The sequence below is a fragment of the Lampetra planeri genome, chromosome 25, assembly GCF_965212315.1.
Source record: "Lampetra planeri chromosome 25, kcLamPlan1.2.h2, whole genome shotgun sequence".
Taxonomy (NCBI): Eukaryota; Metazoa; Chordata; class Hyperoartia; order Petromyzontiformes; family Petromyzontidae; genus Lampetra; species Lampetra planeri.
Genome location: NC_136131.1, coordinates 11,531,319 through 11,546,019, shown reverse-complemented (window position 1 = coordinate 11,546,019; position 14,701 = coordinate 11,531,319). Strand labels below are relative to the sequence as shown.

Sequence of the window (14,701 nt, the reverse complement as noted above, 5' to 3'; positions counted from 1 at the left end):
AAACACTTCTTCCTGAACAATGATACAGCATTTGTCTGCAAAGCCAATGTAAAAAAAGGTACGTTATCCCTGTGTGTGAACAGCGTCATTTCACGAGACGACAAAAAAAAACACTTTTTGGGCAAATCTCTCAGGGCGATGTAAATCCAAAGTGCGCGTGAATGGCTGCGCAATTATTGCCAGAAAGGGTAAAAATTATTCTTATTTTTTTTTCACACTTTGATACTGGCAAAAAAGGTCCGATGTTGTGGCTGCGCAATGTTTTTTCTCTGCAGAATTTGTATAAAAAAAAGATATCCATCAAGTGGCCAATGGCTCGCTACACAACAGCGGCACACTCTGCTGGTGTCTGTCGCATAAGAGTCGAAGTCATATTGTTGACTCTTTAAAATGGGGGGAAATATGCGAAAAACAATTATTTGAATATTGTTAGGGGGTTTTGTGCAGTCATTGGTGATCTGGTCGCATTGATCTACTCACAATACTTCAGCTACCCGTATGCTAAGCCAACGTGGCAATGGTACCAGCTGTTTATCTGACAGCTCAGAGATAATTTAACCTGCCTTTGTTATTTGGCATTGCACCAGGATGTGGTTTGAGCCACTTCTTAGGGTGAAAACATGCATAACATGAGTTAAATTAAATATTTTGTTATTCGTTCCATTCTTTTCGTGCAAGGCACATATTTCACAGACGAGAATATTCTGCAGGTCGATGTTGATGTTACTGTGTGGGTTTTCCCAATTGATAATTTTCGAATGATTTTTTTAATCTGGCCAATTTGGACCTTGACACCGGCAACGCTTGGTTAACACTTGTTTCTAATAACATCGCAAGCTCTTTGACATCCACTGCGAAGCAGACGGCGCATATTATCGGTTTATTAACCCGCCAGTATTAACTGGGGTGGCCACCTGCTTCAAGTCACAAACCTCTGCAACAAGCGGAAAACGCTCACCCACTCGGCCACGACAATGCGCCTATATCTCTATGGGTGTATGCAATGATGAACCTGTAATAATGCTTGGTTCACTACACCAGTAGGGCTAGATGCGCAATGGGTCAAAGGGCGCCGAGATAGTGAGTTATCTCGCTCGACTGATATACAGGAGGTCGTGGGTTTGATCCTGAACCTGCTCTATATTTGGGGTTTACATGTTCTCCCCGTGGTCGCGTGGATTTTTCTCCGGGCCCTCTGGTTTTTTCCCTCCACATTTAGTAACGTGCGTTTAGAGTATTTGGCTGATATAAATTAGCACATGATACACCACTTCGTTGGGCTATCATTTGTGGCCAGGTCGCTTCCAAAAAGAGCTACATAGCTCAGTGGGCTTTGCCTGGTAGAATAAAAAAGAAGTTTAGTTTTTTTTAAAACTCAACTGTGTTTATTGTAGCCGACCCACCCATACACACAGTACTGACATTATATCTTCACGGGGTGCTGACGCACTCAGCTCTCCTTTCACTCCTGCGTGCTGCTCCTTAAATAATCCCTCTGTATGTGCATCACAACCCCGCTCACCGCACATTTTGAACGCGTGTGGGTTTTCCCACTGATGTGTCCGCTGCTCTTTAACGCGCGCACGTCGAAGGCATTACCTGCGCACCTCCAATTAGCACACTTGGCAATGTGCGATGCGAAATACGTTCAAACATGCGTACATACGCGGCAAAGGAATCTGTGCCGGCCACAAACATATTTTTTTTATTTCTCAGCTGGACCACATGAGCACGCGAGATTGAATCGGTGTTGTCGTTCAGCACCATAGAAACATGCTGGGGGAAAACCCAGCACTTCCTGGAATGTGCCTCAGGCACCTGTCGATTGCTATAAACGTGCACCCACTCAAAACTTCTGTTCATAGCACCGAGGCAGCCAATCGGGCAACCATCGCAACTGTCCACCCAAGCAAGGACAACACCATGACATGCACTTGAAGTGTCTGCTATTGCTGATCATCTGTACCGTGGCTTCTAGTGAGCGACTTGCAAAAAGCTGGTAAGTGTTAAATGTGGTTACTTTAGAGACCGTGACAATACTGCATAGGCATTTACCACAAAGATAATTAAAAAAGTGACGTTATTATATTCAGCTTGTTTTACTTAAAGTGGTATATTTACCCATTTGCAGCCTGTGGCATTTTTACAGCACCATAATTATATTTTGTAGCACGTCACCTGCACATTTACGTGCTCGGAATGCAGAGACGAAACACATGAACTTGGAATGTAATAACAACACTGGGTTTAGTTTGTTGTCCTTCCCCGCACCTCCACTGGACATGGTCGGCTACGTACAAGTTCAGCGTGCACGCACAGTGTTGTAAAGACAAAGTAAAGGTGAAAAAAAATACCCACACATTTGAGATGGTGGTTGTAATAAGAATTAATTAATTAATTATTACCATGTGCATATGAGACGGATTATTTATTGTCAGTTTTAGAATGCATTGAGGCCACACGTCTCTTATTCAATTGAGACATTTTGCAAAATGATGCAATATTACAGAATGCTAGACTTTAACTTTTTACCGATTCCCTGCTTACAAACCGTTAAAGAAAGTAATGGAGTAGTTTGAGTGTCACAACACGCGTCGCTACATGGGCATGAATATAGATGCAAAGCAGTGGAACGCATCCGAGAATACATCCACTGGGCCGGTGGAGCGTTGGGTGCAGATTCTGGATAGATTCATTATATCGCAGGATTGTTAGACACGGATACAGCCTTTATACAGCAGTGGATTGAGATTGTCTGACAATGAAGATGATGATTCATAATCGAGTGTTTGATCAGATCGCGTAAGTATTATGTGTGTCGCGATCTGACCCAAAAATAAATTAAGAACCACAATGTTTATAGCGAAAGCCGAAGACATGTTCAAGGGTGATGATTACCGTATTGCATCCTACGCAGCAACTGCGAAACATTACAATCTTAAACAAATAAAAGCCAACCAATAAAAGATTTGCAATTGGCACATAGTGTACAATTACAATTGCATTTAGAAATGGAACGTTTAGAGGCTGTGTAGATTATTTTTTTATTTACAATTTATGTGGGTGACGGAAGTTGTGGCCAGTGGCTAGCGGCTCCGTGTGGGTAAAGGGAAGTCGGATTCTTATTGTCAGGGACCACGCGTTGTAAGTGGGAAGTGTTCGCTGCTATTTGTGGTCCACTATCATGGCAAGTGATGTAAGTTGAAACCTCTTTGGTACAAACGGAATAAAAACATCCTCATGACGGTATATTACTGCACTTAATTCGGGGGAAATATCTTTGGAAAGTATGATGATCAAAAATTACTGTAAACGAGCACATGTCGCAGTTGGCTCGCTGCTAAACAACAACAGGATTTCTCCACAAGTCTGGCTGCCGCCTGATGAAGCTCCTTGTGATTACTGGCGAAACGTCGGGCTCAGATTATAAACGTTGTGGATTTGCTCTCCAACACACCGGTGTGCTGCACTAGTAACGATTTGGCACGTTCTGATTACGTGACAAACCTTACTAATTGGCTGTGTCGGGTGGTGGCGGGTTTAACGACACATTTATATGTTTACGCGATTTAACTTAAAAAAAATTATGGATGCTATGGATCACGAAAGCCTCCTACGTGTTAAACTGAACTGTATGTACCTTCGTCAATGAATGCTAATATCATGCATGAATGGCGACGCCCTTCATCAAGCTGTATATAAGCCGTGGATGAGGTGACGCTTCACCAACAATGTTCTTCAAGGCACTCGCTGCTCCCCTCGCGTCATCGCGCTAACAACTCACCTGCCGCAGGTGAGGGCGTGGCCTGAAGACACGAGCAGAGAAAACCGCTCACCTGGGCCATCCAAGGGGTCACAGCACTCGGCGGACTCAAGCGGGACATCTGCTGCTGCAGCTACAGCTGCTGGGAGCGCAAAGATGACGCAGCGTTCGCGGACTCCGGCTGAAATCCTCTCCAAGCCTTCCCTCGTGGTGAGCCCCGCACCTCATCCACAGCCTCCGCAGCGATGCCGCGCCAGCTTCGCCGCGTGCTGCGAGCATGATGTCCAACGTTCCGCGCCGCGTGCTGCGAGCTCTGTCGGGAACTGAAAGGGAGTAAGCTCTCGTTGTCTCACTCGATTATTTTCGTGAAGTTGTCCGGCTGCTGCTTCTACCGGACATCTGTGAAAAAGAGCTCGATAGCTCATCGGATTCCCTTCGTATAAATACACATGCTGCTCCTGATTGATGGCATCAGCAAGCTGATACGATTTTTCAAAAAATAACAACTATAGTATTTACAGCCCAGTGCTGATCTTCCACTGGATTAAGGTGTACTCGTGTCGTACTCATCATTGGTCTTGTGGATCGTTTGACCACAACCCTGTTCAGGTAAGGGTTTGTGAACTGGGGGGCAGAGGGGGGCAGGGGGAGGGGGTCAAAGACCGGTTCAGATTTCACCGCCTCGTCGCTGCTGTTGGCCATGGCTGGACATGAACCTCAGGTGGCCGGGTTCATCGTGCAGTGTGACACCTTTCCCCCGCGATCTTTGGTACTCGTAAGAGGTGTCGTGCCTGGGACATTGCGCTCGCTGCGGAGTGCGTTCCACACGGAGGAAATATTTAACTCGACTGCGCCGCGTGACACAAACTCGATGGATTTTGCTGCGTTGTCCGGAGTCATTAGCATACCTGTCAACCCCTTATCAGTGGCTACCTTATTACAGACAAATTCAGATCTTATTGGTCACCTTGTACCCCTTATATATCAACGTTCATCCTACAAAGTCCCATCACCACGAGGGAGAAACGGACATTTTATTTTGCCCGCATTGAAACGGCTGTACGTCATTTGGACCTGAAAGCTCAGTTTCCCTGCACAAGAATACGGGCTAAACCGTGTGGGTTAACAGGTATGCATTAGTAGTCGTTTTAAGAGCCGACAACCGATTCCAGTACGCGGTGTTACTTGTTACCTCAATAGGAATGCAAACAAATAGGGGTTCTATTTTACTAACAAGAATATGATAACTTAGACAAATATTGCAACTCCCACACTTTAAACGCTTTCCTTTATCATTCTCTCAATTCTAAAATTTGGTATCACTAGCTAACTTCAACGCAGACTTAATAGTTGTCATCAGTCATTGTTAATCCACTGCTGGATCGAGGCCTCCCCAAGCGAGCCTGTGGTGTAACAATCCTCCTCCATGTATGTGTGTATGCTGAACATCTTGCACATCGTACGTAGTAGACCTGTCGAGAGGTGACGCAGTAGTTAGCCAGCTGCAGCGCCATCACATTGACCATAGGCCGTTTTTTGTATGCACGTATGTTGAACTTCTTTCGCACCGTACGTAGCCAACCGTCCTCATCGGAGGTGCACCTGCACACGGGATGAGTTCATCGCGACTCGGGCGCGTTCCCTCCTTCGGCTGCAACTCCAGCATTAGCCTCGACCACAATCCCACTCTATGTTAATTATCAATGCGCCTTGTAAACCAGCGTTGCACCCTCTGAACCAGGCGTTCTTGGCATTCTTTCGTGCCCTGCCGCATACCCAAGACAAAGCAGAAAAGCATTCTGACATTCACGTTTGACCACATTCCAATCAGCTTCACCTTGACTGGGGAAACACTCCTTCCCATAAATTATGCCCACCACCACCACTACCACCTCTACCCGAGTTTACATCTTGACTTAAAGCTTTTGCCACTGCAGGAATTCATATTCTTTGGGTATTTCGTTGAAGTCACGTAAATAGGTTCTTTGAACCTATCTATGTGACTTTACTCGAGTTCAGTTGCATCACTTTGTGTGTGGGAGAGCGACTGTGCCGTTTGTAATTCAGGTTGCGACTAGTGCACTCAGAACATCGGGTTTTGTATTCCTATCTGTTTTTGTATCGTATCTTACTGTCCCCTCCTCAGTTGGACATGTGTGAAAAAAAGCTTCATAGTTCATCGGATTCCTCCAGTCTAAATCATGAGTCTGAACTGTCTTTCAAATATGTCTTTAATCACTGGGTAAATTCCACCTGTGACGCACTCAATTCATTTGAGCAAGTCGGCCAGAATGTGCCAGATTGCTTCACATCTCAGACGCTAACCAGGGTTGGGCTTGGGTTGGGCGACAACCATGCATAATGGGTGATGTAGGCTACGATGTTACATTGTGGTTAATGTAAGACACAATCCATTGTTGTACTGTACTGTGCAATCTAATAGTCCTCCATCAATGCTCCCCGCCTTCGCGAACCCTCACCAACCAGTTCGGTTAAACATAGTCACGGCCTTCACGGTGTGGGCAGGCCCTCATCCAGCAGTGGATTGACCAAGGGGCTGTAGACATGTATGACACACCGTGCTCTCGTTCATTCCAAGCGTTCATATTTAAACAAAGCATTGAATGGCTGTGGGCACATCGGCTCTGAACAAAGAAACGAGCATTTATTTATTTTTGAAATTGCTTGCTGTGGATTTCACACCTGATGATGATTGCTTGTGTTGCAGTTGAAACGTCGTGAGAATTTAATTGTTTTATATTTTTATTATTTTATTATTTCCCTTCTACGTGACTTTACCGACAGAACCAAGAATATGAGCATGTATTTGTTTTGGCATGAAAAGTAATTCTACCAGGTATCTGTAATTGTGAATAATGTGTGTATATATATGCAAAATGAACTGGTCTGAATGCGATGGCATCGTTAGCGTATTTCTCTCGCTTTTTACAGTTGATGAGGACGTTTTCAAAGGAGCTGCGCTACATGAGGCAAGAAATTGCTGAATATGTTGAGGGGCAACACGATTGTGAGACCGTGAAGTAAGTAGCGTGCCACCACCCACAGGATCACGATGTTCGACAATAAATGATCATAACCCTGTTGACCCAGCAACGCCATCGCTGCGTTTTTGAGTTATTTTGGCAAAGCTCTACGAGTAAATCACTCCTTTGCACGGCCCACCGCACTCGACATTTGATACAGGACGCTTGTTAGCAGTCCACATTCAGCAACATCAAAACTGGGGGTGCCGTGATAAACAATCTTTGCGACATGATACTATATTTATTTTTTAACACAACACGATTTTTTACGATGTCACTTTCCCAAAACTCTGCAGTGTACTCGTATTTCAAAATGTTCTTGTGTCGTTTGTGTGCTTTGGTGTAAGTCCAGCACAAGTAAAGAGTACCTCAATGTTCTTTGCGTTTCAGTCATCACAGGCCTGCAATAAGTTTGCTAATCATCGCAGCGTTATCGTCTGTGATACGTGTAGCGAGCATACTGTCGGTTGCGCTAGATAGAATGACATCCTGAAATGAACTGCACAAATGATGAGTCTCTTCTACCTGCCATTGCATCAATTATTCCGTGAAACATTTTGGAAAGCACTCATTTGATGGGTAATAGCGACATTTCTTTAGAAATGTAATTATTTGTGCTTTTGCTATTTCATAATACATATTTTGTCAGGCAGCGCGATGTGAATGAGCAGAAAACGAGCAACGAAAACGCAGGATACATAGTATTTCATAAACAAAACGGTCAATACGATTATCGCAAACCTTACATCGTTTGACGTATCATAGTCTCACCAAATTGTGACAACCCAAATCAAAACAAACGCAGACATGCAAGCACACGTAAACTTCAATTAACAATTTCAAATACGAGTGGCTTTCTCCGGGAAAGAATGTGTTCGCATAAATGCATTCCTTTTCTCTAGAGGAAACTAAAGAAAAATAACAAAGTTGAAAACCACACATATACGAAAAGATGATGATGAATAATGATTACAAATTAATTGTAACGGCGAGGTATACGTGTTTGTCAATGTGCAGCAAGTGTAAGGTAAAGAGTAATAATGGAATGAAGAAAATGGAATGGGGCGAAGGGAATACGCGTGCATGGGGGTACTGAAGCGGAGATGGAATGATGAAATTAGTGGCACATACGTGGCTGTAATTTAATACACCTGCTTAGAAACGAATGGCACCAGCCTCATAACAACCTTCATATAGCAAGCCGCCTCATAGCAGCATTCATATACCGTGCACGTGTCAAACAACGCCTGCTGTGCTGGTGGTGGGAGTTTTAGATTTGAAGCTTTCGTGACTGCAAGGATTCATACTCTTAGGTTTTTTCGGTAAATTCACGTAGGTAAAATAATAATAAAATTAATAAAAGTAATAGTAGAAATAAAGAAAATAATTAATTTAAACATTTTTTACCTACGTGACTTTACCGAAAAGAGTATGGTGGGAGTTTGACCATACTTCACCACGCTGGCCAGTGCAGGTTTCGTGAAAGCGGCGAGCATAGACGTGGGGGGCATAGAAGTACAGTACAAAAATGACTTTTGCCACACTGCTCTCTGCTGACCACCACAAAGCGCACCAGCCACCCATGACGACCCAAGTGCCATCCAGCCTCAAACTCCCCAGAGATTTTGGGCCACAGCCAGCGCACCGAAAGTCGCCAATTGTGACAAATTGTGACCACGGCGAGCCGCGGCGAGGGCGCGTCGAGCGGCGGTGTCGTGATGCCGCTGTGCCTCCCCGTGCAGTGACGCGCAGAGCGACGCGGACGAAGCGGAAGGTGACGAGTGGGAGGCGGGCGGACCGCGCCGCAGCGTCGCGGCACGGCAGCACGTGCGCGCGCTGCCCAGCGTCAGCGTCCTCGAGCGCCTCAGCCTCACCTGCCCCGTCTGGCTCCTGCTCGGGGTGGACGAGGCGGCGGTCCTGCACACGCTGCAGGGCGAAAAGCCGGGGGTGAGAGAGAGAGAGAGAGGGCCCATTGCATCGTCGCTCCCATTCAGCCGCGGCCGTCGGAATCGGAATGTTTCATTCATGCTGGGGGAATCCGTTGAGCCGTGAAGGCCCTGTTTTTCGCGGACGTCCTTGTAGGGGCACGGGGTCAGAACGTTGTAGCAGCAAACGGTAACACAAAACACGACAGGGGTGCAAAGTATAGGGAAGGTAAGCAAATCACAAAACATATTATACTAAATTATTTTTTATTCTCCCAGGTAAAGGCCATTTAGCTATTAGCCTCAATCAATACACTGCTGGATGAAGGCCTCCCCAAGGAATTGCCATCTCTAACGGACCTTATTCGGATTTGGTTTCTTCACGTCTCCTCTGCTCTGTGCCTATTCTCGAATGCCATCCATCCACCCCCTGCCCTGTTTTTCCTGTTCCACCGTTGTCCATCGCTCTCAGCCTTGGTGTCCCTTTGCGGCTTCTTCCATAACCCCTCTCATTGCATCTTTTGTTTTTCTCTCTTCTCAACACGTGCTCGGACCACCGCAGTCTCGCCTGCTCTTAAGTAGATCTCCTTAGTCTTTAGTAGTCCGAGGTCAAGGCTCCATTCCTGGAGGTGCTCGGTCTTTTGCCAGTGCAGCTCCAAGACGATGGAATGCGTTGCCTCGAGATAATAAGACAATCGGAATCTTAAGTGCTATTTAAATCTGCCCCTGAAAACTCACTCTTAAAAATGGCATTTCCCCCATAGTTTGAGTCGTTTACATCGCTGCCTCCACCTTATTTCCCTGCTTTCCATACACGCAGTCAATTGGGATCCTTTGCTGAAATGCACCTTGCAAATGTAAATTATTATTATTATTATTATATTTTACACTCGTGAGAATATTGGCAACCTGCCCCACTGAGGCTCAACATTTTCCATTTTTCCTTCCTTTTGAGATATTCCCAACATCTATATCTTCAACATGACAATCCCACGGAGAGCTCCTGCACGCGAGCAATTTCGACGCTCTATCTCCACGGTGGGCGGGCGTCCTCTCGACCGCGTTCTCTCCCTTGGCTCGCCTCTATCGTTAGCCATGACCACGGGGCAATTTTCTCCGCTGACGGGGGCCAACAAACTCTCCTAACTTTTTCCCGTCAAAGAGGCCAGACACCACCTTCTGCCGACACGTTCGATGAATGGATGTCGACCACGAGGCTCATGACACATTCTTACACGTCTGTGAAATAGCTCTAAAATCTTCAATCTAGTCCTGCCAATAAATATATTGGCTAAAACACAGACAGTCAACACTGCCGTCGTCACATTTTCGAAGACATTACATAAAAATTGGCTTTACTCATACATTTGGCACCAAAGAAAAAACATTGTAGCGCCACCACCCGCACACATTTTGCCACTCGGCTTAATTTAGCCGGGAGATTTCCTCCCCACAGTAAGCCGACACCCCCTGCCCCTGCTGTCGTCAACCTCCAGGCACGAATGGCCCTCATCGTGGGCTTGAAGGAGGGCTGCTGCGGGAGGGATGAATGCAATGCAACCCGACGACTCCTTACATTTATTCAATTCCACTCTCTGTGCAGACGTTCATTGTGCGGCGCTCAAAGAAGACCCAGCAGAAAGTGATCAGCGTGCGCTGGACAAAGAGGGAAGGCTGCCTCTTTGTGCGCGATTACCCCATTCTCGAGACACAGTCAGGTATGATGCGACGACTCCAGCGAACACCGGAACGGTTAAGTCAGAACGGTATGTTCTCTCTCGTAAAGGGGCTTAGGGAAAAAATGCGGCCCCTGCAATTGCTTACCACTAAAGGGAGCTCGAGAGAGGGTGGTTTGGCCTATTGTGGTGTACCCATTTGTCCTGCCGGGTGAATGGAGGCAGGCATTCAAGAAACGCGTTGTGTTGATTTCAACTGCCGTGCCGGGAGACTGAACGGGTGACCTCTGCATTGCAAAAGGTCAACCGTTAAGTTATTATTATGGCACCGCGGTGGTGAGATATTAACCAACTCACCTGGTATACAGGAGGTCGTGGGTCCGATCCCGACCCCGAAGCCTGTATATTTGGAGTTTGCATTGTCGTCGCGTGGCGTTTTTTCCGGGTTCTCTGGTTTTTCCCTCCACATTGAGAAACATGCGTTTAGATTATGTGGCTGCTATAAATGCCCACATAAGCCGCTTCGTTGGGCTATCATTTGTGATGGTGAGGTCGCTTCTGAACAAGAGCTATATAGCTCAGTGGGCCTTACATAGTAAAATAAAAATAGTTTAGTTTTAGCAAGTCCAGTTCGCTAGCCATTAGACCATGGCAGCATCCCCTAAGTTCTAATATTTTCAGAAAAAAATACTGAAATATTTACAACACAGGGTCATTCTTTCTCTACATATACATATAAAATCATTGTGTATGCAAATTTTGTTCTACTGCATGCATATTTTGTGCTACGGGTTTTCAGCCTCTGAAAAACTATAAATGTACTCGCCTTTTGCCCGTCCAAGGACGGGTGTATTGCAGTAATATGAAACTTGCAAGCGAAAATCAGAGCCCGACGTGATATTCATTGCATCAATGTGTGTGCAATTTGTAAGGGCGCGGTGACACAGACTGATTTCATTTAAAGGTTATAATCCCTTGTTCATCATGACGTCCTTTTTACTTTGATGTCTCAACAGCGTGACGTAGATCGCGTAACGTGAGGGTTCTGCCTTTGTAGTGAGGCTTGTGAGTTGACGCCGAGGGGAGGGGAGGAGGCGCCCCCCCCTACCCCCATGTCGAGTGACGTCACCCGCTCATGGTTATTAATGAGGGGGGCATTTGGAGGACGTCACCTGGTCATGATTATTAATGAGAGGGGCTGTTCGATCTGGCGTGCCGTCACCTGCGCATGATTATTAATGAGGGGGGGGGGGGGTCCGTGTGGAGGATGTAACCTATTCATGATTATTAATGAGGGGGGCTGGTCGACGTGGAGTGACGTCACGCGCGTTACACACTGACATTCTTGGGTAAATATACAATATTCAGTTCATGGACATGTGTACAAAGGGCCACTTTTGTGAAATAAGTAACATGATCTTAAGAATAAAAAACAGCACATGACAGACTTTGACAATATGGTGATTTTTTTAAAATTACACAAATGGGCAGGTGCATAAAGTCATGTTTCCACGTATCAAATACAGGCCATCAATTTGGCGGGATGCTGTCACTCCTTGCCCAACCTGTTGCGCAGTTCCACGGATGATTTTGTCGGCATTCATGCTACAAGCTCGCCCATTGCCCCTCAGTACAGTCTTCAATTAAACTTTTATCAGTCGCACGAAGAGGCCGTAAGCACAAACGGACCTTGGACCGACCCACATGCTAGCTGTTGAACCACATTCTTGTGCGCAACAGCAATAAAAAGGAGCATTGTTAACTTAACGTCTTCATTTACTTTTGCAGGATTTTCTCTGGATGGTTCCAAGCTCACCTTTCCAGATTTGTGCAAACTCGTCGCCTTCTACACCACCAGCCGGTGAGTCCCACACAGGAGGGGGGGGGGGGGCAGTGGGGGGGGGCAGTGGGGGGGGGGCAGTGGGGGGGGGGAAGTGGGGGGGGCAGTGGGGGGGGGGGCAGTGGGGGGGGTTAAGGGAGAGAAGGAGCAGCTGTGTTGCTCACAGCTTGGAAAACTTTTCTGAAATTTCCACGACTTCAAAATGCCGTGTCCAGTAGCGTAGCGAGCGTGGGGGGCAGGCAGGGGGTGCCTTGCCCCCCCCACCCCCCATGTTGGCCAAAGCTACGAGTTGGGGCCCCCTTGACATCCACCATGAGATCTGTTTTCAACAACAATGTAAAATAACAACAAACGTTTTATTATACTTGACGACTGTTTCAATTTTAACTCGTGTTGGTTTCCCTGCTTCCTCCACAGAGACATCCTGGACTTCAATCTCATTCTGCCTCCAGTGATCCAGGCAGCCTCCACGCAACATCAGCTGGAGTCCATCGCCAAGATGGGGATTGGTACGACGACTCGCTGAGCAGCTTCACTTCGACACGGACGGATCGATCCGCCTGCTTCACACGCCCTCATTAGAGATTGTCCACCTATGTTCAGGCCTGCGTCGCCTTATATTATAATAGTAATGCTAACAACAACAACAAAGTAAGGTGTAGCCCTTTACCAATCCATTAAACTAAACTATTTTTTTTATTTTACCAGGTAAGGCCAATTGAGCTGCATAGCTCTTTGTCAGAAGCGACTCGGCCACAAATGATAGTTCAACGAAGTGGCTTATCATGTTGACATTTATAGCAGCCAAATACTCATGTTACTAAACATGGAGGGAAAAACCGGAGGACCCAGAGAAAACACCCACACGACCACAGTGAAAATATGCAAACTTCAAATATACAGGCGTTTGGGTCGGGATCGAGCCCACGACCTCTTGTATAGCGGGTGATGTAGCTAACATCTCGCCACCGTGGCGCACATTTCTGGATGAAGGCTTCCGCACACCATGTCAGTGATGGGAGTTGCCAGAGCAACTTTCACCACGCTGCTCAGTGGCGGTTGGTGAAGAGGGCACCCCAGATCTGGTTAACAAATAATTAGCCTTAGCCAGGAATCTAACCGTAGTCAACAGTTTTATAGCATAGTGCGAGAACCACTTCACCACTGATGCCCCCACCCTTATAATTGCTTCCATGAATGACTCTATTTGTGAAATAATCTTTCAATAATCTCTTGTGCAGAGTTCTGGTGCTCATCGCTGCACAAGGATCATCAGAGATATTCAATCAGCTCGGACGACAGCGTGTACGTGAAGCTGGATCCAGCAGGGCAGCTCAAGAACGAGCGTGTGGGGGAAAATGAAGACAGCGGGCTGTGCTTCGTCGACCCGCTGTTTATTCAGGAACAACCCGCTTGCTTAGTGGATGGCAAGGCGCAGCTTGGGCAGATGCTCAGCCAACGAGGCAAAGCAAAGAATTCGCTCTCGCTTCCTGGCAAGACTGCATCCGCGGGCCAGAAGGAGGTCACAGTCGATGGGCCGCATCCCGAGGCGAGTGACTGGCTTCCAGCCGACTCTATCCCACGGCAGCGTTCAAAGCCCGTGATAGACTACTGGCGCGGCACGTTGAGGCGAACGTCTTCAGGCGTCAGCAGCAGCAGCAGTGGCTCCAACGCGATGAGCGCCAGCAGCAGCTCGCCGGGCGATAACCGCCTGTCCACCTCGTCGTCCGAGCTGGAGTCGGACTTGGATGTGGAGTCTGCCCACTCGACGTCCCATTGGAACAGCCAGTCTGGCTTCAACAGCGCACGAGGTAGAACCATTTACCGCGCGGGTTTGCGCGCTTGCGCTGCTGCAAGGCTCTGACGATGAGTTTTTTCGGGTCGTAACCACGCCAAGGTCGTTCAGCATGATGTCCGACGTTTTTGCTCCACGTGCCGGAGGTTAGGGGGGGAGGCTTCTTCAGTTGGGTTCTTAAGGAACAAAACCGTCGAGCATCGTGCCGTACAACGCGCGGTGCAAGCCGTAAACACACGTTGGAGAAGGAGAACACTTTCACCTTGTTTGTTATGCATTGGTGCTTGATGTCAAGTCCACTGACGTCAAGTGATGTTGAGATTAATTATGTAATTCCCTTGTGTGTTGTAAAATCAACGATTCGTGGCTTGACATCGATTGTGACTTGTGAGCTATAAAAGTTCGCTTGATGGTCCTGTGGGAAACCACCTAACTTGCAGCTGGAGGGAAATACGTTCAAATCCTGGCCTAGGGCTGTCAACTAAGCACGTCATATTTACAGGGTTGATAAATTAGTACCATCTTGTCGAAATTCAATGGTCATTGTTGTATGGTAGACTGGTCCTGGCCACAGGAATGTGCAATTTCCACTACCGACTCGGTAGCAGCAGTGGAGATTATCACCACCCAACAACGCCTGTGTGTCTGGGACACTGAG

The 14,701-nt window shown here is 46.9% G+C and overlaps 1 protein-coding gene across 2 annotated transcripts in view; it reads left to right on the top strand.

Annotated features, from left to right (window-relative positions):
• Positions 1–1,777: 1,777 nt before the first annotated feature.
• Positions 1,778–14,701, top strand: part of LOC144727456 (ras and Rab interactor 2-like) — a 19,443-nt gene continuing 6,519 nt past the window's right edge. Inside the window, exons 1-8 of one of the 2 annotated variants that reach the window (XM_078606307.1) lie at positions 1,778–1,999; positions 3,794–3,973; positions 6,716–6,804; positions 8,550–8,754; positions 10,336–10,450; positions 12,197–12,269; positions 12,666–12,757; positions 13,490–14,059. In XM_078606307.1, the coding sequence (XP_078462433.1) occupies positions 3,920–3,973; positions 6,716–6,804; positions 8,550–8,754; positions 10,336–10,450; positions 12,197–12,269; positions 12,666–12,757; positions 13,490–14,059 (1,198 nt within the window). In that variant the 5' untranslated portion in view covers positions 1,778–1,999; positions 3,794–3,919. The remainder of the gene's footprint in view (positions 2,000–3,793; positions 3,974–6,715; positions 6,805–8,549; positions 8,755–10,335; positions 10,451–12,196; positions 12,270–12,665; positions 12,758–13,489; positions 14,060–14,701) is intronic. The other variant, XM_078606306.1, reaches the window with a different exon arrangement.